Source organism: Ostrea edulis, chromosome 1 (assembly GCF_947568905.1).
Source record: "Ostrea edulis chromosome 1, xbOstEdul1.1, whole genome shotgun sequence".
NCBI classification, from domain to species: Eukaryota; Metazoa; Mollusca; class Bivalvia; order Ostreida; family Ostreidae; genus Ostrea; species Ostrea edulis.
In genome coordinates, this window is record NC_079164.1 from 95,900,551 (window position 1) to 95,925,122 (window position 24,572).

Sequence of the window (24,572 nt, forward strand, 5' to 3'; positions counted from 1 at the left end):
GTGAAATTTTTCTTTCACCTCAAATCATCTTATTCCTTTCTAAAATAATATGAAAAAAATTAATATTATATGAATGATACTATTCAATTTTGAAATCACTGCATGTTTGTCAAAAGTTACACTAGAAGACAACTTGTATAGCAGATGAATTTTTGTCCAGGAAGCAAAAATTCAGGGGACATAATCTGAAGAATATAATTTAGTTTTAAATTAGGATATAAATGCATAAAATAGTTATATTTTACAGAATATGACTTGTATCATGGGTTATTTGGTCTCAACTTAATTCTTTCAAAAATATATATATACCCATCAATGTTTTTCGTTTTTTGATACTGTTGATTTCACAGAGTGTGATCCGATTTTCTGGATCAGCACACTGTGGTTTTCTGATTCTGTATCAGTATCCTCTGAAACTAATAATGTCACAATGCATCGACGCAACGTTTTGTTGTGGAAAATATCGACTGTGTCACAAACAAAACTGTGTACACAAAATATAATTTCACTGTATGTATTTTTCATAATTTATATTAAATTTATTATCTTATAAATATGGATTTAAAAATACAAAAGGGAGTATAATAAATCCATCATTACTACAGTAACTTGATCCAAAGAGTTGGATCATGTCTCATGATTATCAGATCAGGCGCGGATTATCAGATCAAACTTGTTGCGTTTCTCAACAAAATATGTTTAAATTAAATTAAAACTTGTTGCACCTGTCAACTTGACGTGATCTGTCTCATTGCATCAAGTTATTGTAGTATAATATATAATATTAAATATGTATTTCATACATGTCTCTAAATGTGTTCAAGCAAATTTTGTATTACACTGTACATACTGCAAAATTATAAAAAAGGAGTGGGGGATCCGAGACACTATGCATCTGGCCTGGATTTCTCACAGTGATTTTTTTTGTTTTTCAAACTACCACCCCTCCCTTTGAATTGGGAAAAATTAGCGACATTTTCCTCAAATTGGGAAAAATCATTCATAGTAAATTAAAATGGTAAAGATGCAAAAAATAATCAAATAACAATTTTTTTGTTTGAGGTTTATTTCAGATCTGATTTAAAATCATAAAATAAATCATTATTTAACATTAAATATGTATTGGAAGTCACACCTTGAATAGATATTATTTACTTTTTCTAAGAAATACTTATTGTCTAATTTCATAAACAAAATAATAAATTATTAATTCACCAGCATTTGTACCCATAATCTTGTAAATATTATATTAATAATCAAGTTTCCAGAAAGTCTCTCCTGTTTGTATTTTTCAGATTTTAGTAAAACCCTATACTGTTGGCCACTTCCTGTTATTAGCCTGACCCTACATATAATGGCGGTCAAACTAAATTGTCAACAATATAATATGGCTTAATGTGTATGAAACTATATACTTTGCTGCATATCTGCTTATATGGATGCCTCTATTGTTTTACATATTCTTTACAAAACCAGAGTTCTCGAAACTAGTAAAAAATCTGTAGGACAATTGTCCGGTAAATATTCAAAATTTACCGGACAATTGTGAAATTTACCGGACATTGTTGTTTTAAATAAAAAGAGATAAAATTAACATAGATCGGACTAATAATTTATTTCTATTTCCATTTCATGCACAGTTTGTTCAATTGCTCTGTCATTAAAGTCTTCTGTCTGTTCGTTGTCAGAGTCACAGTCCGTCTCGTAGTCACAGTCATCTGCAGTCTCAGGGTCCGATTCAGCAACTGTTGTATTCCTAGGTTCCTCATCCTGTGTCACTTCCTGAATCATAATGTCTTCGTCTTGTTGTTCGCTGTTCTTGTTGCAAGTAGATCTAGCGTAGGTCAATCTTCTTGGCTGCTTACTTGATGTCTACAAAATATGTTCATTATTAGGGCTGTGCGGTGCACCGAAAATTTCGGTGCACCGCGATTCATACCATTCGATTCGATGCACCGATTACAAATTCCGGATTTCGGTTCGGTTCGGTTTAGATTTTACTTACACCAAAACAAAAAATATGGCGTCCGAGTGATGTTGAAAACGTGGATTTTTATGCAACAGAGATTTAAATCACTACTGTGTTGAGAGTTAGCATTTTCACCACTCATATACCAACAGAATATGGTCCGTAAGATCATTGCAGTTTATCTTTACATGACATAAAGCATTTCTGTCAGTGGTGGAATGAAATCAACATCGTAGGTAATGAAACAGATTTGACAGTTAATATGAGAGAAGTAAATCAATAAAGGAGAGATTTTCAAAGACTCTCAATTGATAGAATTATTGAATTTTTGCATATCAATGAAAGCAATATCATATACATTTTAGATTCACTATAGATTTGTTTAATAATCCAAAACTTATGTAACACGTTGATATAACAAATTTTGATAGACTGTCAGTGTTTTCTTTTTTCTATCAAAGTTATAAAATGTCATTATGAATAGATATGATGTTTACAAATGACGACATATAGTTATATAACTTGAATAAAATCAAATCAAATACGCTACTCATTAAAATTGTTAATTTTTGTGGTGTCATTAGATAAATTGGACCTAACATGAACCGAATCGAAAATAACCGAACCGTGCTGTTCTGAATCGAAACCGAACCGAATCGAGCTAACCCTGAATCGTCCCAGCCCTATTCATTATCATATATATATACGTGATTAAAATCCAAACTACCGAATAAAACAAAAATTAAACTATTACAATACATGTTATAATTACCATCCATTTATTAATTGCTTCTGTTGGATCAAAGTTCAAAATATCACTCGACTCCAGCTGAATAACCATGCAATCATCAAGGTGCTTGTTACTCAAACGCTGTCTCCTGTTTGTCTTGGTCATTTTCATCTGGTTGAAGGAGGCCTCATTGACAACAGAAGTGGCAGGGAGTGTACGCAGTAAGTCCATAACAGTTAGAATGTCCTGGATCTTCTAGCTGGTGCCTCCTTTGGATTCGTTTTCGTGGTCTCAAAATCCGTTGCATCTTTGTGAAAAGTCGACTTCTCATGATCTAATAAAGCGCTAGTTCTAAAGTTATTTGAACCTTTCACAAAATTTATTGGATATTTTGACCGACCTTTCCCCGATTCCTCGTAAGAGATGCAAACTTTACAAAACATCATATATCCATCATAGATCAGCCATTTCCAATCATCTAGCCATTTCTTGTGGAATTTTCTTTCCCTCTTACTTCCTTTATCCCCATCATTGTCTTTCTGACCGTCTTTTTCTTTTCTTTTAGTACCTGTGGCACCCGAATTCCACTTTATCGGCCACATGCCCAATGTTGGTGAACTCCAATAGGAAATTGTCGTACGTGTGTAAAAAAAGAACCCGCGAATTTATCCAGATTAAAAAAATAAAACTACGCATTTGTTTGGCTTTTCCCTCCACTTTTAATTAATAGTTATTTTTTGTAACTAATAAAATGACTATTACATTTAGTTATATTTGTTCAGATGTTTTTAAATTTCAAAATAGTCCATAAAATCTGCCGGACATTTTGACCGATAAAATTTGGATTTTGCCGGCCCCATTCAAAATTTATCGGGGATGCCCGATGGACCGGCGCGTTTCGGGAACTCTGCAAAACCTTTTGCATGCGCAGTGGTTTGGAGAATAAAACTGAAGAAAAAAACGTATTTACTCTTTGTCAGCAATATACGGTCACCTTTTTTTTAAATGGCCTTATTTCCCTAGATTTGAAATTGGGAAAAACATACATATATAATTGGGAAAAAATAGTTAATTTTAGTGAGGGGAAACAGCCGAATATCGGTGGGATTTTGGCCCCCAAAAAATCACTGTCTCAAGAAAAATAACCTGAGTCTAAACTAGTGGTCAAGTCTGAGATTTTACTCAAATATTGACTGCTCAAATAAAAGAAAACACAAAGTTTAAAGTTCAGGGTTTGACATTCACTTTTGAGCACTATCTAGACCAGATGGGCTACAGTACTTCAAATGATTTTTACTAGACCTGACCTTGCATTCACTAGCCCTAACCAACTTTCCAGGAAAAAATCTGATTATTTCTATATATTGCAAAGCAAATGAGTAGTCTTTATTTTAAAAACAAATTCTAAGGACTATGTGTTAAATGTATACATGTGAAGTTGAAGTGTGTGGAAGGCACTCGACCGGCATTGAAGGAAAACATAATGCTACCCCAAAGGACCCTGGTCAGTCGACGACTGATAAAAGTAAATTATGTGAAGAAAGGGGGATATTTGGCCCGAGTATTGCCAGCCACCTCATGATACGATACGTATCACGATACAGTCATGCGATACATTATCTATCATGATACAGTAGTCAATAATGGAATATACTATACTGATAATCTTTACATATTGTTTGTGGGGTTTTTTACCTCCACAGTATTAGAATTTATAGAATAAACATCTCAACAACAGTTTACCATCTCATTAACATATGATTCTACCTTGTTTTCCACCATTTTTAAATGCTAACAATTGTTAGGTTGTACGTAGATTTTTAAAGTAAGTCAATGAAAATTAACTTATACCATATCGCGATATATACCTGACGATACGATATGAGTATCGTGAGCCCTTGCGATCAATACGATCGATGTATGGCTGTAACGTTATTACACCTCTAGAGGATATTGTTATGGAAATAGAAAGAAAATATGCTTTCTAAGTGCATTTTAATAGAAGTTTAAATTTGTGTTATCTTTATTAAATGTTGCAGTCTATGTCATCTTGCTTTGGCATAGACCCTTAGTTTATACCAAATTTTCAGCCAATTTAAAAAACTGCATCTCACTTCCAACCGCGACTTATTTAATATTACAACTACATGTAGGCCTAGATCACGCGGTTAAAATTGTTCGCAGTTTTTACAGTTATTTTTTAGTTATTATTTATAAAGAATAAAAATCTTATGGTTTAAAATAACGTTTCTTGTTTATTTTTTCAACACCAACATTTCACCTGACCGGACCTATCATTTAGTAGACTCAGTTGGTCGGACATGCCTTAGTGTCTAACCCTGAAGTTCAAGATTTTTTTGAGAAATCCAAACAGTTTTCTGGGTCAATTTGTTCAATTTACAATGGGAAAAGTATAAGGAACAGTATTTTTCATACATAAAAATTAATAATAAATTTTGGTAATTTTCCTTTAAAGTACAAAATTTGTCAAATATTCCCAAAATGATACAAAAATTTCCCAAAGAGATTGAATTAAATATTTTCTTTCAACTTTATAAACCAAATTTTGTAAATGAATATAATATTATTCTGTTTTATTGCATCAGCAGTATCAAGAGAGAATATTTAGAGATGTTACACTCACTGTTGCTGGTGAAGAGATACAAAAGTTAGGCCAATGCTCAGCACATACTGCCTTTGAGCTGGGAGGGATCTTTATCATGCCACACCTGCTGTGACACAGATTTTTGTGGTCTCGTCCAAAGGACCACCCCGTTTAGTCCCCTCTTAAGACAAGCAAGGGGTACTGTCTACTGAGGACCTATTCTAACCCGGATCAGTAGGAAATAAATTAATCACAATCTTTCTCCAAGTTGCAGGCATATCAACATGTTGAACATTAGAAGCTCATTTTGCACTATCAAAGCAACTATGTATGTATATGCTTTGATATAAATTACCAAGAAAATAATTACATGTGTCAACTCCACAACAATGGTTTTTTCCCCATATGATCCCTTGAACAATAAAACATACATGTACGTATAAATATGTCATGTACATACATTTGCCTAAAGTACATGTATATCATTACTTGAAAATTTTCTAGGATGGGGGTATAATGTAGCACTTGTTGGTACTTGAGCGAGCAGGAATATCTGCAAATTTAAACTTTTGCCCTATCTTATTGCGTACTCTATATAACAACACAAACCTTTAGAGAGAGACGAGGTAATGTTGAAGCGGAGCGTGACATTTCTGTGTCGGGGGTTCTCATAATCCAGGGTGTGGCCACTCTTCAGGTACACATTTCCCCTCGTATCCACCTGGAAGGCCTGAATAGAGTCGTACAAAATGGAGTAGAACTCGGTTCCTGGGGGCGGTGCTGGTTTGGAGGCAACACTGAAGACTACAGTTCCAATTGTTTGATTTTCGAGAACCACATAAGATTTCTCTACAGTCATGAACTTGGTCTGTCGTTTGGAAATTTGATGGAATGGTCTGAACTTAAGAGTACTGGGAAGGACACGAATTGACACACATGCTTGCGACTGTCTTCCATTGGTATCTGTTGCATAGACTTTAAAGTTATGACTTCCAAGACGTACTGCTTTGGCAGACAGCTGTCCAGAGTTGGGATTAATGGTAAAGACAGATGTATCACTTAGACTGTAAATAATTTCATCTGTATCTTGGTCAATGGCAGAGACTTTCAGTATACGGGTACTAGGTACACCAATGAGACTATCATAAATTGTTGCTCGATAAATTTTCTGTGAAAATTTTGGAATGCTACGATTGATATCAAGAACTTTGATTTTCAGAATGGTGGATGTGAAAGAAGTGTCATTCATCCATGCTTTCAAAATATAAACATATTCACCTGCATTTTCACAATCTAACAAACTTGTAGACACAATTTTCAAATGAATATAAGGAGAGTCTTTTTTAACTATCACTTCAAAATGATTATTTGAAGGTTCTAGTGTAAATGTCACTGCTCTAAAATCAATCTGAATACTTTCTTTCCATCTCACTTCTGAATTAGGTGGCAAATTTTCTTGAATTGTGCCTTGAAAGGTTTGACTAGAAAATGCTTTTAAATCAGCTGTGGTGCTAATATTCAAGTGTAAAATGTCAATGAATGGATACTCGTTAAAATCATTTGAAAATGTCAGCGAAAATGAACTTCCAACATGGGAGAATAATTCCATTTTTGTTGACAGGTTTCCATCCTCTGAGATGTGGAAAAGTGACCGAGCAAGTTTGTCAGTGACGGCGAACTCAGCATGGCGAGAGGCGAGTTTTGTTATCAATGAGTTCACTGGGATTGTAAAAGGAATCACGATGACGCTAGTTTCTCCACATACACCACATATATTGCAGAGATAAATAATCCAGATATAAATTGTCACATATGCACCTGCGCCCTTCCATCCTGTGAACACCATGATTTTTTTTTTTCTTTAACGCTTGTTGATTTTCTTTTTACATCTGAAACAAAAATTCCTAATGTAGTAATGATCAAATTTTTGCAACCACATGTTCAGTAGACCAATATCTGGTCTGATCGATTTGATTAAAGCTTCTACATCAAGTTCAGATGCTTAGTTCTCAATTACACTGTTGAATCAAATATTTTCCCATCATGAATTTACAATTAAACGAAACATCGGACTGTAGCACTACCAGCACCATTTCTTCTTTGAGCAGAGGGCAAGTGACATCAAACATGCCGCCGGCAGATCGAAAGGGTATTAGGTCTACAAATGATGCAAATGACCAAAAAAATTTAAAGCGATTTCATTACTTAATATTTTGATACTGACCTTTAATCGCAATTCACACCCAAATCATTCCACTTGCTTCGCATCCTAATACCCCATTTAAACCCATGCTCAGGTGTCAAAACAATGCTGCTGTTCCAGTTTACTCCTACCAACAAATCTCTGAAATAGAAACTTATCGCAAGTGTTGACAGATCAATGCTAAATCTGTATCAGTATTCACTATGCTTTGATATTAATTTACATGACATATTATACATGTATATGTTTTCCTTTTCTATTTCACAATTCTTTAAACTTCACTTACAATTTGATCGTTTAAATGGAACAGCCGTGGGGGCGGGATTTGCTACGTAATGAAGCGAAACGATGTTTAGGTGCGTTTGATTTCTCGAGGAGGGGAAAGGCGAGAACAAGTAAAGCTAGCTGCAAGAACTGTAGCTCTCCGTGAAAATATTAGGACAGATCAAAGGGCTATAGAACTTCGATTTACGACACAGAAAAAAGAATGCGCACGGTTGAGGCCTTTTATCATTGCATCTCATAAATTCAATATCAAAATTTCCCACTATACATGTACTTGTGTCCAAACATACCTTCAAATCACAGGTATTCGACGTTTTAAACTTGTATGATAAAAACTTTGGTCTTCCTATAAACAAACTATTCACAAGGTATATAATGCCACCATCTTGGTTTTCTTTTTCACCAGCTCCATCACTTGCAATTTTCAGCGAAATGTTCGATATAAAATGATAATTAAATAGACCTCTATCGTTTAGAAGCAACTCGGTCAAGGTCTTATCTCTCGCATCGTCATGATGAACTGGAAATAAAGTCCATTTATCGGCAATAATCAGCCGTCAAACATCGTCTACTGCTTCTCAAATGCGAAAAATCGCCAATAGGAACTATGTGCAGGCATCGTGCTAAATACTATAAGCACGTGCACCAAAGACTCAGTATAGTACTAAGACCTGTAATCACAAGTTACAATGAAGACAATGAACAGTGATCAATCCCATAACTCCTATAAGGAATGCAAAATAAAGAGTTGGGCAAACACGGACCCCTGGATATACCAAATGTGGGATCAGTTGCCTAGAAGGATACAGCGCATTATTTAAAAACATACTTATCAATGGAGAATTCAGGTTCTGGGGTTCGGAACACCCCCTCCCCTTTCGTCAGAAAAAAAATTGCTAAAAAGGTATTTTTAAAATGCATTTTGAAGGTGGAACCCCCTCTAAAAACCAAAATTAATGGTAGAACCCCCATTCCCTTTCCAAATTTCCTATATCCGCCCCTATTTATACAATATGTAGTGTTACATTTTATCAATATATTGATTTATTCGTACACAACGTTAATATTGGTGATACTGTGACTATAGATCACGACCTCTTGGAATCGAACGCAAAACGTCTCTGCGGTTTTCGAAAACAAAACTGTGAGCTGCATCGCGAACAAATCACCGTCAAAGTATGGATCTCCATTTTGATGTAGAAAACTATATAATACATGTACATCCATCATTGAGTACTAGTTACTCTTCTTACAGTTACAGGGTGTTAGATTACATAAGTTAAGTGAGATCACATTGATTACATGAGTTAGGTAAGGTGACCTTGCAATTGATTACGTAAGTTATGTAAAGTAACATTGACTACGAAAGTTAGGTAAGTTAACCTCAATATGCCGGTTTCGAGATAAGTTCGAGTTATTTCCCTTTGAAGAACTCTCGTACAAAGTAAGGCGCGAAACAACTTGTTTACATGCGGGAGTGGGACGAATATTCATCACTGCATAAGTAAATGTACCTAGTATTTTTCCCATACGCTGTTTCATCATCTGAACTCAACTGATACACAAACTAAGCAAGTGATCAGTATTCAGAGAGTAAGTAAATACATAGAATTATTATTATATCACGTAATTTCGTTGGTCGTAGGTATCATATCCAGGATATTACTTTCAAATATGACATTGTTTTTATATTTCTGCTTTTGTAAAAAAAAAAAAAAAAAAAAATCTTTCGACAGTATTTTGCATTTCCTACATTTACGTATTTAAAGAGAAGCCGCTTTTAATACATGTTCCTCACTGACTGTAGGTTCACTCTGTTCCACTTAGGCACTCAAAGTTCTATTAAATGTACCTCCTACACATGAGAGCTCTTATCTCGAAACTGGCATATTACATAAGTTGGGTGATTAACCTTGATTACATAAGTTAGGTAATGTAACATTGATTACATAGGTTAGGTAATGTAACCTTGATTACGTAAGTTAGGTAAGGTGACCTTGATTACGTAAGATAGGTAAGGTAACCTTGGTTACGTAGTTAGGTAGGGTGACCTTGATTACGTAAGATAGGTCAGGTTATTTTGGTTACGTAAGTTAGGTAAGTTAACCTTAATTATATAAGTTAGGTAAGATAACCTTGAATACTTAAGTTAGGTAAGGCAACTTTGATTACGTAAGTTACATAAGTTAACATTGATTACGTAAGTTAGGCCAGATAACATTTATTACGTAAGATAACATTGATTATGTAGGTTAGGTAAGATAACATTGATTACGTAAGTTAAGTAAGGTAACTTTGATTATGTAATTTACGTAAGGTGACAATGACTGTATTTCGAAGCGATGGGAAAATGGACGGCGTCGAACAGATCCATACTTCAATACAAATGCGTTTGTCCCAGTGAAGTCTGACAGTAAGAGAACGACTCTGGTATTTGTGAAGAAGTTGTATCTATTATCTTTTTAAATATGAATAACAATTTAGATATATAAAGACAGAAAATCATCTTTATGATTGACCAGTTTATTATTCTAGTCAGTTCTGAATCAAAAACAGCCGTTATCATTTGAGCATCAAGTTATTTGTTGCAACGTTTTCCCATTTTAAAGTTGTGACCCAGAGACATTAATAAAAACAAGGACAGGAATTGATAGATATCAGACAGACGTATGATTGTATGTGTTCTACATCTAACACTTATTCCAGAGGCATTGATTTGTCACTAGGTTTGTTTGCTAAGATGTTCGGAAAATAATTAGGTAAGATAACATTTTTTCAAGGCTCTCATCCCAGGAATTTCACAATTTTGGCATCTTCACAAGTCAAGGGTTATTGCTTCGTTACCTCGCACTAACACTTGACACTAGTCACCATCCAAAATGGGTTTGAGACAGAAGATGACGCAATAAGCTAAATCAAATAAGCCAATGAGATCCCTTGTTTAAGATTTAACTTGTCTCCTAGCTCAAGACGGAGGATATGATTGGTGTTGCAGCCTGTAGCATGGAGCCAATCAAGCAACGGTTATCGATCGAAAACGATTTAATTTAGTTGACTATTAAACCAAAGATGTATCTCTATTAATGCTGCTTTACTTACCGTCTAAGTATATAAATTCCATGAAATAAACTATCAATAAATTTTCCGTTCAAATGATGACTTCCATGGCGCAATATCTTATCTCCCAAAATTGAAGAGTTTCTATAGTTTGTTTTTATATTACATGTAGCAATATATGCAAGTTGGTATGAGGAGATACAATGTATATCAATAACTAGATAAAACAGACTATAGGAACTCTTGAATTTCAAGAGATAAAATACTGTGCCGTGGAAGTTATAATTTGAACGGAAAATTTAGTGACTATTTTCAATTTGAGATCTTCATACCTAGACAATAAGCAATGTAAGATTAATAGTGGTAGAGAATATCGGTTTAGCAGTTAAATTTCATATTTGAAGCGAACAACAGTGTCGCCTAAGCGCACATTAATTGCTAAAACCGACCGAAGCTGAGAGTAAATTTCCAGACATGAATTATGAAGGACTACTCCGGGATTCGGTGAAGGTATCAGTCTAAATATTGAGCCAAGCCGAATCTTAGCCGATATTGATACATCCCTTGAGGAGTATGACAACACTTCCAATTCTGTTTGAAGCTATACAAGTCGACAGCAGATTTTATAAAAATATCAGAATATGGTTTTACTGAGAGGAACCGTCATAATGCTCGAATTTAACAAAAATTGCTAATGAAAGGAAATCATTTCAAATCATTTCAAGTGACAGAATATGTTTGTTCCGATGACGGGCTGTTTATGTTATTATGATTGTGTTGCACTGGACATTATACAATACTGTCACAAAGAAAAATGTTACTCTATACCCGCTGCCACGTGTTGACGAATGTACGGCGTCGATATTTCTACGCCAACAAATCCATGGAAATGTCAACAGTCCATATTTTAAAGAGTATTTTTATGTACAGTAAATATATGTATCATCCAATGGAGTATTCTCCAAAAATTCATACAGTATATACGTGAATGCGTAAATTTTAGTCTCGCCCGAAAAGCTGCACCGAGCAGATTTTTAACCCGAATGCAATAGAAAACATTCATTCTCTCACCAGAGGGCGCGCTACGCAAGCTTCACTTTCACTTCTGTTATCGTCTGATAAATAGTTCGGCTAACCAGATGATCTCGCACGGACAAAATGACGTCTTTGACTCCAACAGAAAGGCACGTTTCTGTTCTTTGTGCAATGTCAGATTTTCATCATTATAATCTCGCTATTTTTTTTTAATGTAGAGTCCATAGTTACTAAGTGAAAGTGAAATAATACTGTAGAACCTCACACATGTTATGATGTAATTAACGTGTTTCTAGTACGTATTAATTACAATTTTTGATTTGGAAGTTTCACAGAAAATATAATCGCTATGTGAATTTAGTATTAGCCCGTCATCATTACTGAACTATTACGGAATCTTCTGTGGCATAATCATGTTATTCGCACCGCGCGATAAAGTGTAAGATTTATTTTTCCTTTAGTAAGAGTTATTTGCTCTTTAAATTTGGTTTATTCCGTTAAATTACTATAGGAATATGCAAATTTTCAAAACATTCAAATATGGCACCGGTGAAAGAAGTATAAATTAAAACAACCTTGTGGGGGATGGTGGGACATTACGGAATAAATCTTACACTTTATCGCGCGGTGCGAATAACATGATTAATGCCGAAAATGCATTTTCATGTAATAATGATCCGTGCTTTGTATGCTTCTTCTCGTAATTCGTATTTTGTAAAACGCGATACTGAACGCACCCTTCAAATATGTTTAGACCACAATGCACTGCGGCATTATTTCCCAAAACAACGCAAATTATTGCGTGAGAAACAGAGTAAGGTGACAATCATGTTCGCTAAAGGAGGGTTTGGTCCACTGGCCCAAACCCTCAGAAATCCCGATTATTTCTTATTTAACAACTTTTCGGCGAAAAAATGGTTTGTCAAAGGAAAAGTCTTCTTGGAGAATATTTTGAAGCGAAAGCTCAAAAGTTTCGACCATAGAGGAGAACAGATCGTGCTCAAATCCATCGAACGTCAAAAGAATGTTCCGAAACTATCCTCTGGGCTCAGAGGATTTGCCAGTCGGTATGCTGTGGCCACTGTCGCACGGGATCTCCGAAATCGTGCAGGTATGTATCATGTCAACATGTAGTAGCATATATGATGCATGGCAAGAAATCGGAGCAGTTTCCCTGGGTAGCAATTTGGTAATTGAGCTCCTCAATTTTATTTTTTGTTTAATTTACAGCATTGGAATTCTCAAGAAATCGCCGTCCCATCTTTTCCTTCGTGGCTGTCATGTTGTCAACTGCTGCTTCTGACGAAGATGACACAGTGTCGAGCACTATTCGCAATGTCTTCTCTATGAAAATGGAACCAACGTCTGAAGACAAGAACATCTTTCCTACTGCTACATTCACAGACTTCAAAATTGGGCATATGATTGGCCAAGGCTGCAATTCTGCAGTGTATGAGGCAAGCTTTCAGAAAGGTCAGATTCCAAACATGCAGCGGCAGTGTTCTTCTTCAACAGATGAATCAGATGACTTAGATTCAGAAGGAAGTTTCGAAGTCATAATGGAGTCAGATGATGACATTGAAATAATTTCTGAAGAATGGGAGGAAAAGAACACTACATTTATTACGAGTGAAACTGATTCAGAGCCAAAAGACGAACCATTGCCACAGGAAGTAGCAGAATTTGACCTAGCTATCAAAATGATGTTCAACTATGATTTAGAGTCCAATGCAGATGTGATTTTTAGAGGAATGATGAAAGAAATAACTCCTATGAGGGTTTCTCCTCATCTGGAAGAAGAATCCATGTGGCTGGCCAGAAATCGAGTGAAACTAAAACTTCTACCGCCTCATCCAAATATTGTGTACATGCAAGGCGTCTTTGTTGATGAAGTTCCAGCGATTAAAAATGATAAACAAATGTACCCTGCTGCCCTTCCGACTCGACTTAATCCTGACAATGGCCTAGGTAGAAATAAGACTCTTTTTCTGGTGATGAAAAAGTATGATGTTACGCTGAAGAGGTTTCTATCCCAAAACAATGTCAACTTGAATACCAGGTGCTCCCTGCTAGTTCAGCTACTGGAAGGCATTTTACACATGACAGAAAATGAAATTGCACATAGAGATTTGAAAAGTGATAATATTCTGGTAGATCTTTCCGGTGAGCAACCACAGTTGGTGATAAGTGACTTTGGTTGTTGTTTAGCTGAAGCTGATTATGGACTCGTGATTCCATACAATACCAGTAACATCGACAAAGGCGGAAATGCTGCACTAATGTCTCCTGAAATTGCAACGGCAGAACCTGGACGAAACGTGTGGCTTGACTACCGAAAATCTGATATTTGGAGCGCTGGAACTTTAGTATATGAGATATTTGGTGAGGAAAATCCTTTCTACAAGGGCCCTATGAATAGCAGCACATATGATGAAAAAGACCTACCACCCCTACCAGCAGCAGTACCCAAACCAATTCAAAAATTAACTAAGCAGTTGCTTAAGAGAGATCCCAAATTGAGACCAACGGCTAAAGTCGCTGCAGATATTGCACAGATGTGCATTTTGTTCCCAGAATGGCTGAACCGCAATGAATCTCCGATGATGGAGATGATCAGGGAGACAGTTGTGTTGTTATCAGCAGCTCATGTGCTAAAACAGAATGTCAAGAAAAACCACTTGACCACAGTTTTTCTCCAGAGAGTTGAAATCGCATCGCTTTTAAAGTCACTCGAGTGGTATCATAATTTTTAAATGTACATGATTGAAGCTTGTTTTCCCATGTTTCCTGTTTGGGAATAAATGTGTGTTAAAGTTTAAGATGTACTGTAACTTTAAGATAAAAATAAATTATAACTGACAAAATTTTGTGAAAATTTTGGACTGGTATTAAAATATGCAGTCCATGGCTTCATGCCTTAGTGTTTAGCTCACCATAGATGAGGCTAAAAATATAAATTGATTTGTTTGATGTACTCCGACCGACCCGTCAAATTTGCTCCTACCCGATCATTTTTTTCAGCAATTTAAATTTTTTTTTTTTTTTTTATTTTATTTTATTTTTTTGGTTCCCTTCAGAAATAGAAAATTCTCCTTATTTTTAAAACAAAATATAAAAAAAATTCATGACATTAAAAAAAACCCACCAAACAGATACCTACCGACCCACCTTCAAAAATGTGGGTCGGAGTACATCAAACAAAAATATTTTTAATGATGGCCTGAAGTGAGTTTTAATAATTGAAGTTTGCCTATCACCTATGAATTTAGATGATGTGAGTTTTAATAATTGAAGTTTGTCTATCGCCTATAAACTTTTCACTTATTATAGAACACCAAATTGAGATGAAATTGGGCACGCTGCATCTTTGAGTGAATGGAATTTTGGGGCTTTTTGTAAAATTCATCTATTGGAAGATAACTAAGAAATAAGGTGGAGTATTTAAAAAAAACAAACGAAGCTCCTCGACCTTTCACTTCAAGGTTTATTGTTTGATTATATGTTGTTTTATGTCTTTATTATTTTTTTTAATTGTTTAGAGGCTTTCACCAGCTTTACAATAGACATGAACTGCTAAATTCTGACTTATTGCTAAGCATAGTACTTGATCAATCCCACAGCTTTGTGTCAATGACTATCTAGAGTTACATGGGCATCCCTTTTAAAGGTCATCCCTGAAAAACCTGTGATTTTTATTTGGCCTGGATCACAAAAGTCACCAGGAGTGATCTACGGTGGCGGATCCTGGATTTCCGAAGGCGGGGGGGGGGGGGGGGGGGGGGGGGGGGGGGTACATGTGAAAGTCGAGTATTAACCAAATGCTCAGCCATCTTGGGTGCCAAATCTGGAGTTTTCATTTATATATGCTAGTAATGCCTTAAGATTTGTTGCGAAAGGGTTACACACTCTAAATCCGCCACTGATCTAGGACAAGATCTTATTTTAGCAAATTTTTTTAATGAAATAAATAATCAGATTTTGGTGTCAAAAAACTTTGTTGTAAAATTGTGGTTTATTATTTAGTTGAAAGAAATATAAAATAAGATTTATAATTTTTTATTGATATTTGCATTAGAAAACCGATCCACAGATTCTGAATGAAGCAAAATTATATTTTTGTCTTGCCATACAACAATTGATTTCTATATAATGCTTTATATTCAATAGAACCAAAATCTTTATTTTGATAAAATCTAAACTTAGTTTTAATTTTATTAATGATTGTGGTTAGAGTTGCATGAAAACTATCATATAAATAGCTCATTTTTGCAACAAAGTACATTTAAAATTTTCAGGTTTAGTGCTAATATTGCTCCAACAAAAATGTCGCTTGTTTTAGAGTTCTATGTTCCCGCTGAATATACTTCTGTATTAAAAGTTGATTTTTTGGTTTGTGGTGTTTAGTCACGCACCTGATTTTTGAGATACATGGGTTTAATTATAAGTGTCGTAGACAAATTGTCCCATCAGAGGAAAATATTAAATTTCGAATGTCCTTCCTATTGATATATGAACAAATCGCAAACATAACCATTTCCTCATCAGTATGTTGGCTTTGCAGAACTTTGTGAACAAGGCATTTATGAATCTTAGTAAATATAGAACATCTATTGTAAGGACAGGAAATTCTGATAAAATGAAAGTGAAATGTAAATCAGTGGCGGATTTAAGGGGGGCGCAGCCGGCGCGCCCCCCTTCCCCATAAATTTTCAAATTTAAGGTAAATCGTGGTATCTTGTTTAGAAAAATGTACTAAACGATAAAAGAAGCAATAATTTCTTCCACTCTGGGAGAAATAAATGACAAAATCCTTTGATTTCTTTAATCACTTTTTTGGGAGAACTTTATTTTTTCCAAAAATCCTTAAAATTTGCGTCATTTTACTAACTTCACCTTATTAAAAATGATAGAAAACAGTAAAAATGACTTAAAAAGGAGACATATTTCAAGCCCTATAAAATCTAGGAGCTTCCGACCCCCAGCCTCATAAAGTGCCCCCCCCCCCCCCCCCCCCCCGTAACCGCAATTCCTGTATCCGCTCCTGTAAATATAACAAATAAACTTCATTTTTGAAAATGCAGGTTATGAACTGTAACGCTTCACGCCGGTATATATATAACGAATTTTGACCCGGGTGGGGGAGTGTCGTTTTTCAACGTTAAACATTGAGACTTTAGACCCCCAGCACTGGGAGAGGGGTGTGTGTGTGTTAAATGGTATGTTTGTAGTCACTGTCCGAAACGTAACTTGCCCAAATTGGACACCCCCCCCCCCCTTTACATTACACTAGCGTTGGATTACTTCCATTAAATTATGGATATAACATGTTTATTGTGGGAAAAAACAACAACTTGTAAATCGACTAATGTGCTGTACAGACATGACAAGCGCAGATACCAGAAGTGTGGACAGGGTGTATACATTTTGTTTACAAACCCACCTCGACCCAATGAAAAAAATTATTTATCCTCAATGTTAATTTCTATGGAAACAAAGGGGTTATTTATATTCGGTCTTTTCTATCCCTGTCGTTAAACGACGGGGATAGAAAAGACCGAATATAAATAACCCCCTCGTTTCCACAGAAATTAGATAAATCCTTGGTTCTATAATCTATTTACGCCATCCACACTTCAGGCGTCTGTGGACAGAAACTGAAAAAGGAAACGATTAAAGCCTGTGTGTAACCACGAATAAGAACCGCACATGAAAATGCTTGCAAATATATTGAATAATATTTTCTTTTAAAAGATTAATACATGTAAATCTGTGGAGAGGGGTGTATATGCATTACCTGCTTCTTTTATTAATGAAATCTTGTTTAAATAGAATATATGAAGTTTTATAAGTATTGGGGAGGTAACTGGCATGCATGCCTATATTTTTGACAGAAGTTATCACAGTGAGAACACCAGCTATCTAATACTGCGTTGGAATGTTAATTCTCACCGCGGTAAGGAGGGATCTGCGTTGTCTGTACATCGTAACCTCATTATAATTAACTCCTAGAACTAAAGTGAATCCGCAGTCTTTTTGGTGCATGTACATGTATGTATGTACCAGCTTGTGGAGGTATTTCATTGAAGGAACGGAACCACGATGAGAGAATTTAAGTTTTCCCATGATAAAATAGAAAATGAAACCTTTCCCGTCCGTTTATTAGAATATTTTAAACTTCACAGATAACTCTACCAGTGGGCCATGTTTTAACCAAGTTTGGTATATTATTATTATGTTTATTCAGATAACGGCACGTTAGACAAATGATAACAATTGACATGACACAATATCACATAAAATAACACATTCTATAAATATCACATTTTGCATTTACAGACACAGATTGGACTTTAAAATTATCCCAGCACTAGGCTCACTTAATAAACATAACATAAATACTGCCCTTTATCTTGGATAACCCAAAAAAAGCCAACAGACTTATTTCCATTGGGGTCCATTATAGGATATCGACAAAAAAATGTAAAAAATATACATGGTTAAATAATCTTAATGCATCAATGACTAATTGACTAGTGTAATGAATAGCATTTAGGTACATGTAATAGTAAAATTGTGCTAGGTAACATTGAAAATAGTTGAAATACTTGAAAATATACAAGATCTCTGTAGGGGGACCAAGGTGAAAATTGGTGGTGATAAAGGGGCGGGGAAATTAAATGGGTGGTGATAAAGGGGCGGTGAAATTAAATGGGTGGTGATAAAGGGGCGGTGAAATGGGTGGTGATAAATGGGCGGGGAAATGGCGAGGAGGGAGGAAAAGAAGAATAGAGAACGAGGTAAGGAATAGGAGGACTGGTGCCAGTATATATCATAATGAACATGTATTATTTCTTTTAAAATCGCTCATCTTCATCATAGTCCATGGCCCCATGATCGGGAGTCTTTGATACCCCCCACCCCACCCCACCCCACCCCCACCCCAGCATCTATCAATAGGGCATATATCTGAGGTTTTTTTCCTGTCAATAAAATTAGTGGGGGTAAAGTAGCTGCAGAACTGTAGCTTTCTGAATAAAAATATTAAGACAGATCAGTGATGTATACAGTAACAATCGGAACAGGCGCTCGTCCTTTTTCGTAACCACTGCGGTTACGGAAATAGCTGAGTATTTACGATTGCCAAAGCAGCTTGACCTTGTTGTGACGTCACAATTGAATTACAACATTATATTGTGACGTAACAAAAGCTTCTTACAGCGCGTCACAATAAGTCCAAGAAATTTTCTTGGAACCGCTGATAGGCCTGGGCTGTTTCCCCAATCTTATTGCGATTTTTCGTGATACACATTGCAAACCTTGGGAACACAGCATATTAGACGTTCTAAAGAGTTACGAAATACACTTAACAGAAGCACAGATCCATTCCATTTGGTGAGTAAACTTTTTCCATGTTGTATATATCTCACTGTATCAAATTAGGGACGAATCGAGATCATTCTCAAATCTGTCTTTAAAAAAAAAAAACAAAGAAAGAAAGAAAGAAAAAAGTAATCGCTGATCTTTTCATTATAAATTATTGAATATTTCTAATTCGAAAATCGGTCTTGAACATGAGGCTTGCATATCAAGATTCGTTGGAAACTTCACTTTGTGTTTTCAAATTTGATCATAAAAACCAAGATGGCGATTTCTCGCTTTGTCGGTAAGTTTGAAATAAAGGTGAAGATAACGAACAGTGATCAATCTCCTGAAAGTGAATCCTTGCGTGGTGCATGTCATTTCTGTTGGTCCTTGTATAGGCTACAGAGATAGCTAGAAGTGATGAAGAAGAAAAAAACCGGAAGAAAATGTAATAAACAGAAAATTCAATGTTTTTGGATACAGAATTTATAAATAAATAAATTTTATCTCCAATAACAAAATATCTTCTATGTGTGAAAAAATGCATGCATTAAAACCCTTCACAGAACAAACACATAAATGAAAATAAATAAATAAAACGTTATATTTGCGGTGTAAATATAAATAGAAAATAGGAGTTGAACTCCGCGAATGACTCCTTTGGATCAGCGCAAGGTAGAAGGAAAGCAGACAAATGATCATACTACAAGTAATTCTGCTTTAGACTAGATGTGTAAAAGTATTCATACCTATACGGGCTCAAGATCTGGTATTTACCTCTTTACTGAATTCTGCAGTTTATATAATGGTTGTTCAAGGTATGCATCATTCAATAATTTCATGAATTCTGAAAAATAATTTTTATTTTTTTTTTTCAATCTGTCTACAAGACCAGTTCTTGTAAAGTCAGTCTCTATAAGATACGCGTGTCAAATCGGGTATTGTGTGCCACAAACAGGATATGGATACTTTAGTATTTTGACAAAGTGAGGATATACGCATGGAAACTATATGTAATTTTGCGCTTTATAAATGAATAAAATAATAACAAGAGGCCCATGGGCCACATCGCTCACCTGAGTCACCTTGGTCCATATCAGAAGATTTTCCATATCTATTTGCATGTAAAACCGTAGTCCCTATTATGGCCCCAAACCTACCCCTGGAGGCCATGGTTTTTGCAAACTTGAATCTACACTATGTCAGAAAGCTTTCATGTAAATGTGAACTTCTTTGGCCCAATGGTTCTTGAGAAGAAGATTTTTAAAGATTTTCCCTATATATTTGTATGTAAAACTTTGATCCCCTATTGTGGCCCCATCCTACCCCAGTGGGCCATGATTTTAACAAACCTGAATCTGCACTATATCAGAAAGCTTTCATATAAATCTCAGCTTTTCTGACTTAGTGGTTCTGGGAAGAAGATTCTTAAAGATTTTTCCTCTATATTTGTATGTAAAACTTTGACCCCCTATTGTGGCCCCATCCTACCCCCAGGGGGCCATGATTTTAACAAACCTGAATCTGCACTATATCAGAAAGCTTTCATATAAATCTCAGCTTTTCTGGCTTAGTGGTTCTGGGAAGAAGATTTTTCCTATATATTTGTATGTAAAACTTTGACCCCCTATTGTGGCCCCATCCGACCCCCGGGGGCCATGATCTTAACAATTTAGAATCTGCACTATATCAGGAAGCTTTCATATAAATCTCAGCTTTTCTGGCTCAGTGGTTCTTGAGAAGAAGATTTTTCCTATAAATTTGTATGTAAAACTTTGATGCCCCCCTTGAGGCCCCATCCAATCCCCGGGGTCCATGATTTTAACAAACTTGAATCTGCACTATATCAAGAACAACAAAAAAAAAAAACAAAAAAAAAAAAAAAAAAAAACAAACAAAAAAAACACTTTGACCCCCTATTGTGGCCCCATCCGATCCCCGGGGGCCATGATTTTAACAATTTAGAATCTCTGCTATATCAGGAAGCTTTCATATAAATCTCAGCTTTTCTGGCTCAGTGGTTCTTGGGAAGAAGATTTTTAAAGATTTTTCTTATATATTTGTGTGTAAAACTTTGACCCCCATTGTAGCCCCATCCGACCCCCGGGGGCCATGATTTTACCAATTTAGAATCTGCACTATATCAGGAAGCTTTCATATAAATCTCAGCTTTTCTGGCTCAATGGTTCTTGAGAAGAAGATTTTTAAAGATTTTTCCTATATATTTGTATGTAAAACTTTGATCCCCTATTGTGGCCCCATCCAACTCCAGGGGCCTATGATTTGAACAAACTTGAATCTGCATTATGCCAGGAAGCTTTCATGTAAATCTCAGCTTTTCTGGCTTAGTGGTTCTTGAGAAGAAGATTTTTAAAGTTTTCCCCTATATATTTGTATGTAAAACTTTGATCCCCCCTTGTGGCCCCATCCTACCACCGGGGGCCATGATTTGAACAAACTTAAATCTGTCAGGAAGCTTTCAGGTAAATTTCAGCTCATCTGGCCCAGTGGTTTTTGAGAAGAAGATTTTTAAATGACCCCATCCTATTTTTGCATTTTTGTGATTATCTCCCCTTTGAAAGGGACATGGCCCTTCATTTGAACAAACTTGAAAGCCTTCACCCAAGGATGCTTTTGGCCATGTTTGGTTGAAATTGGCCCAGTGGTTCATGAGAAGAAGATGAAAATGTGAAAAGTTTACAGATAGACGGACAGACGGACGCCAGACAAAATGTGATCAGAAAAGCTCACTTGAACCTTCGGTTCAGGTGAGCTAATAATATACGAGAAATCAACGTGTTCTACATATACATGTAATATGATTCTATAATTTCCACCTTTTAAAGTTGTTTTACATTCTAATCCATTGTTTATCATTTTTTTAGGATATGGAAACATTGACAATTTCAGCCCCCCCCCCCCCCCCCCCCCCATTGACTAATCCCCATGCATTCACCGAAAACTTAATTATACCTCCAGTTTAATTCTATTTTCTTTGAATCGGTGGTAAAGATCAATGAAGCGAAGCTTACACAAGCTGCTGGCAAATAGTGGACATTTACGTCCCCCCCCCCCCCCCCCCGTGTTTGCTGTTACAGCATCCATAACTCCCTACAAGTAACACTCTACGTGTAATAGATGTGTTAAAATTCAGTAAAGACAAAGTACTAAGTGATATCATGAAATTTTGATTTTGAATTTTTAAGCAAAGGTTCTAATCTATTACATTCATGTCAGATTCTTACGAAAGCCGATTATACATGTAGTATCATAAAAAAATAAATTCACATTCCGCTATCTCGTAATTACGAGATAATTATCTCTAACTTATGAGAAAAGATCTCGTTATTACGAGAAAAGATCTAGTAATTACGAGATAATTATCTCGAACTTAGGAGAAAAGATCTCGTTATTACGAAAAAAGATCTCGTAATTACGAGATAAATATCTCGAACTTATGAGAAAAGATCTCGTTATTACGAAAAAAGATCTCGTAATTACGAGATAATTATCTCGAACTTATGAGAAAAGATCTCGTTATTACGAAAAAAGATCTCGTAATTACGAGATAATTATCTCGAACTTATGAGAAAAGATATCATTATTACGAGAAAAGATCTCGTAATTACGAGATAATTATCTCGAAATTACGGGAAAAGATCTAAGAAGTAGACAATTTCAAAGTGGAAAGAAGTACCAGGGAATGCTCAGAATGCAGGATTTTGAACCATTTACCCTAGAGCTTCAGGGGGCCTAAGCGGTCCCCAGACTATTGGGAGTAACCTTTGAATCAGCTTGTTAAATACAATTAATTATCATTTCATTGCGAAAATAAGGTCTGAGTATGGTGATTAGAATGATTAGAACTTTGGAAACAAGTAATGAATAACTGAGTATTTTCATGCCAAAAAAAAAAAAAAAAAAAAAAAAAAAAATGTTGCAAGATCTCCCTAAGATGTTATGCACACCAGCAAAAGGTATGAATGGGATAGGGGTGGAGGTTGCGGAAAGAACGTAAAAGATCAAGCGTTAAGCGCCCCCCCCCCCCTTCACAAATTCCTGGATCCGCCTATGCTACATTTTGTCGCCGACGATGATATGCGCCGAGACAAGGCATATTTATTTGCATGACGATACATACTGTCGTCGGAGACAATAGTTAAAATCCACCTATAACGTCATTCTTTTGTTCAAACACTCCATTATTTTTCAGGAATGGAGAGTTCGGAAAGTAGGTCAACCTTTATACAAGTAGTAGTTACCCCATATGATATTGTTGGTTATGTGCAGATACCCGATGGGTGTGGTCATAATGACACGAGGGAGCGTAGCTCCCGAGTGTCATTATGACCACGCCCATCGGGTATCTGAATATAATCAACAATATTATATGGGGTAAGTGACTTGTACCATAGTTTACTATTATTCATTATATTTTATTATAGCTTTCGGAAGCGCGGTCGCCTGTTTACAATATGATGTCAATTGTTATGTCTTTACATAACACTTTGTACACCATATATTTCTATCATAATGACTTTCTATCACCGAAAAATGTATGTTCATTAATTGTTTTTAAAAAGCCGTTTTTAAAATGCATATAAATGTTTGGACTGTTGGTTTTGATATTTTCATTTAACATTTACGCATTCTCCGACTTTTAGTACCAGTATTGGCTTTAAAGAATTGAAATTAAAAAATTCAAGTAAAATTCTAAGAACCCATATTCGTTAATTTTTCTGTTTAAAATTTAGCAATATATTCAACTGACGATGGTGGTTACTCTTTTGAAAATCCTATTTGATATCCTTCATTCTAATACATAAATTGGCTGGAAAAACATTTACATGTATATGCAATAGATTTAAAAAAAAAAAAAAAAATGGTGAAACATAACAGAGAAAATAAAGAATTGTAAGAAGCGAAACCATAAAAGAAACACAAGTCTGATTCACTCTGTCTGCTAAACAAGTTTATCTCTCAAACGCGTTCTTATCACGTGACTGGGTCTTTTATAAAACTCTTTATAAATGATACCCGTATTTCTACGTACACGTGTTTCTCGACTTGAGGAGAAATGGAAATAGAAAGTCTTTGGGACGAGACCATTGACGATATTATCTTGTATCAAGGTTTAAGTGAGATTCAGTGCGAATATCTATAATGTATTTGGCGAACTTAGTCTGATTCAGTTATCCGTGTTTGATATGTGCAATTTTGATCTGGAGGAACTTCATACAGTGGACAGTGATGTTGTTTTGTTTTTGTTTTATCAAGAATGTGGGCGGGGTTTGAAGAAAAGTGTAGGTTATGTACAGATAACCCA

General features: G+C 35.6%; 3 protein-coding genes across 4 annotated transcripts in view; 1 reads left to right on the forward strand and 2 right to left on the reverse strand.

Annotated features, from left to right (window-relative positions):
• LOC125672557 (neural-cadherin-like) overlaps positions 1 to 7,844 on the reverse strand; it is a 55,059-nt gene extending 47,215 nt beyond the window's left edge. Inside the window, exons 1-3 of one of the 2 annotated variants that reach the window (XM_056139204.1) lie at positions 7,794 to 7,844; positions 7,529 to 7,660; positions 5,914 to 7,193 (exon numbers count right to left, since the gene is read on the reverse strand). In XM_056139204.1, the coding sequence (XP_055995179.1) occupies positions 5,914 to 7,150 (1,237 nt within the window). In that variant the 5' untranslated portion in view covers positions 7,151 to 7,193; positions 7,529 to 7,660; positions 7,794 to 7,844. Of the gene's footprint in view, positions 1 to 5,913; positions 7,194 to 7,528 lie in introns of both variants that reach the window. The other variant, XM_048908758.2, reaches the window with a different exon arrangement.
• On the reverse strand, positions 1,597 to 3,307 carry LOC125672576 (uncharacterized). The gene is made up of 2 exons (XM_048908770.2): positions 2,742 to 3,307; positions 1,597 to 1,872 (listed from the first exon to the last, which is right to left on the reverse strand). Exons 1-2 carry the CDS (start codon positions 2,928 to 2,930, stop codon positions 1,606 to 1,608), a joined length of 456 nt encoding a protein of 151 aa, XP_048764727.1. The 5' UTR covers positions 2,931 to 3,307; the 3' UTR covers positions 1,597 to 1,605.
• A 4,626-nt stretch (positions 7,845 to 12,470) lies between the features above and the next one.
• Positions 12,471 to 14,748, forward strand: LOC125672548 (serine/threonine-protein kinase Pink1, mitochondrial-like). Its single transcript, XM_048908748.2, has 2 exons — positions 12,471 to 12,995; positions 13,115 to 14,748. The coding sequence occupies exons 1-2, from the start codon at positions 12,530 to 12,532 to the stop codon at positions 14,635 to 14,637; spliced, it is 1,989 nt and encodes a 662-aa protein (XP_048764705.2). The 5' UTR covers positions 12,471 to 12,529; the 3' UTR covers positions 14,638 to 14,748.
• Positions 14,749 to 24,572: the final 9,824 nt, after the last annotated feature.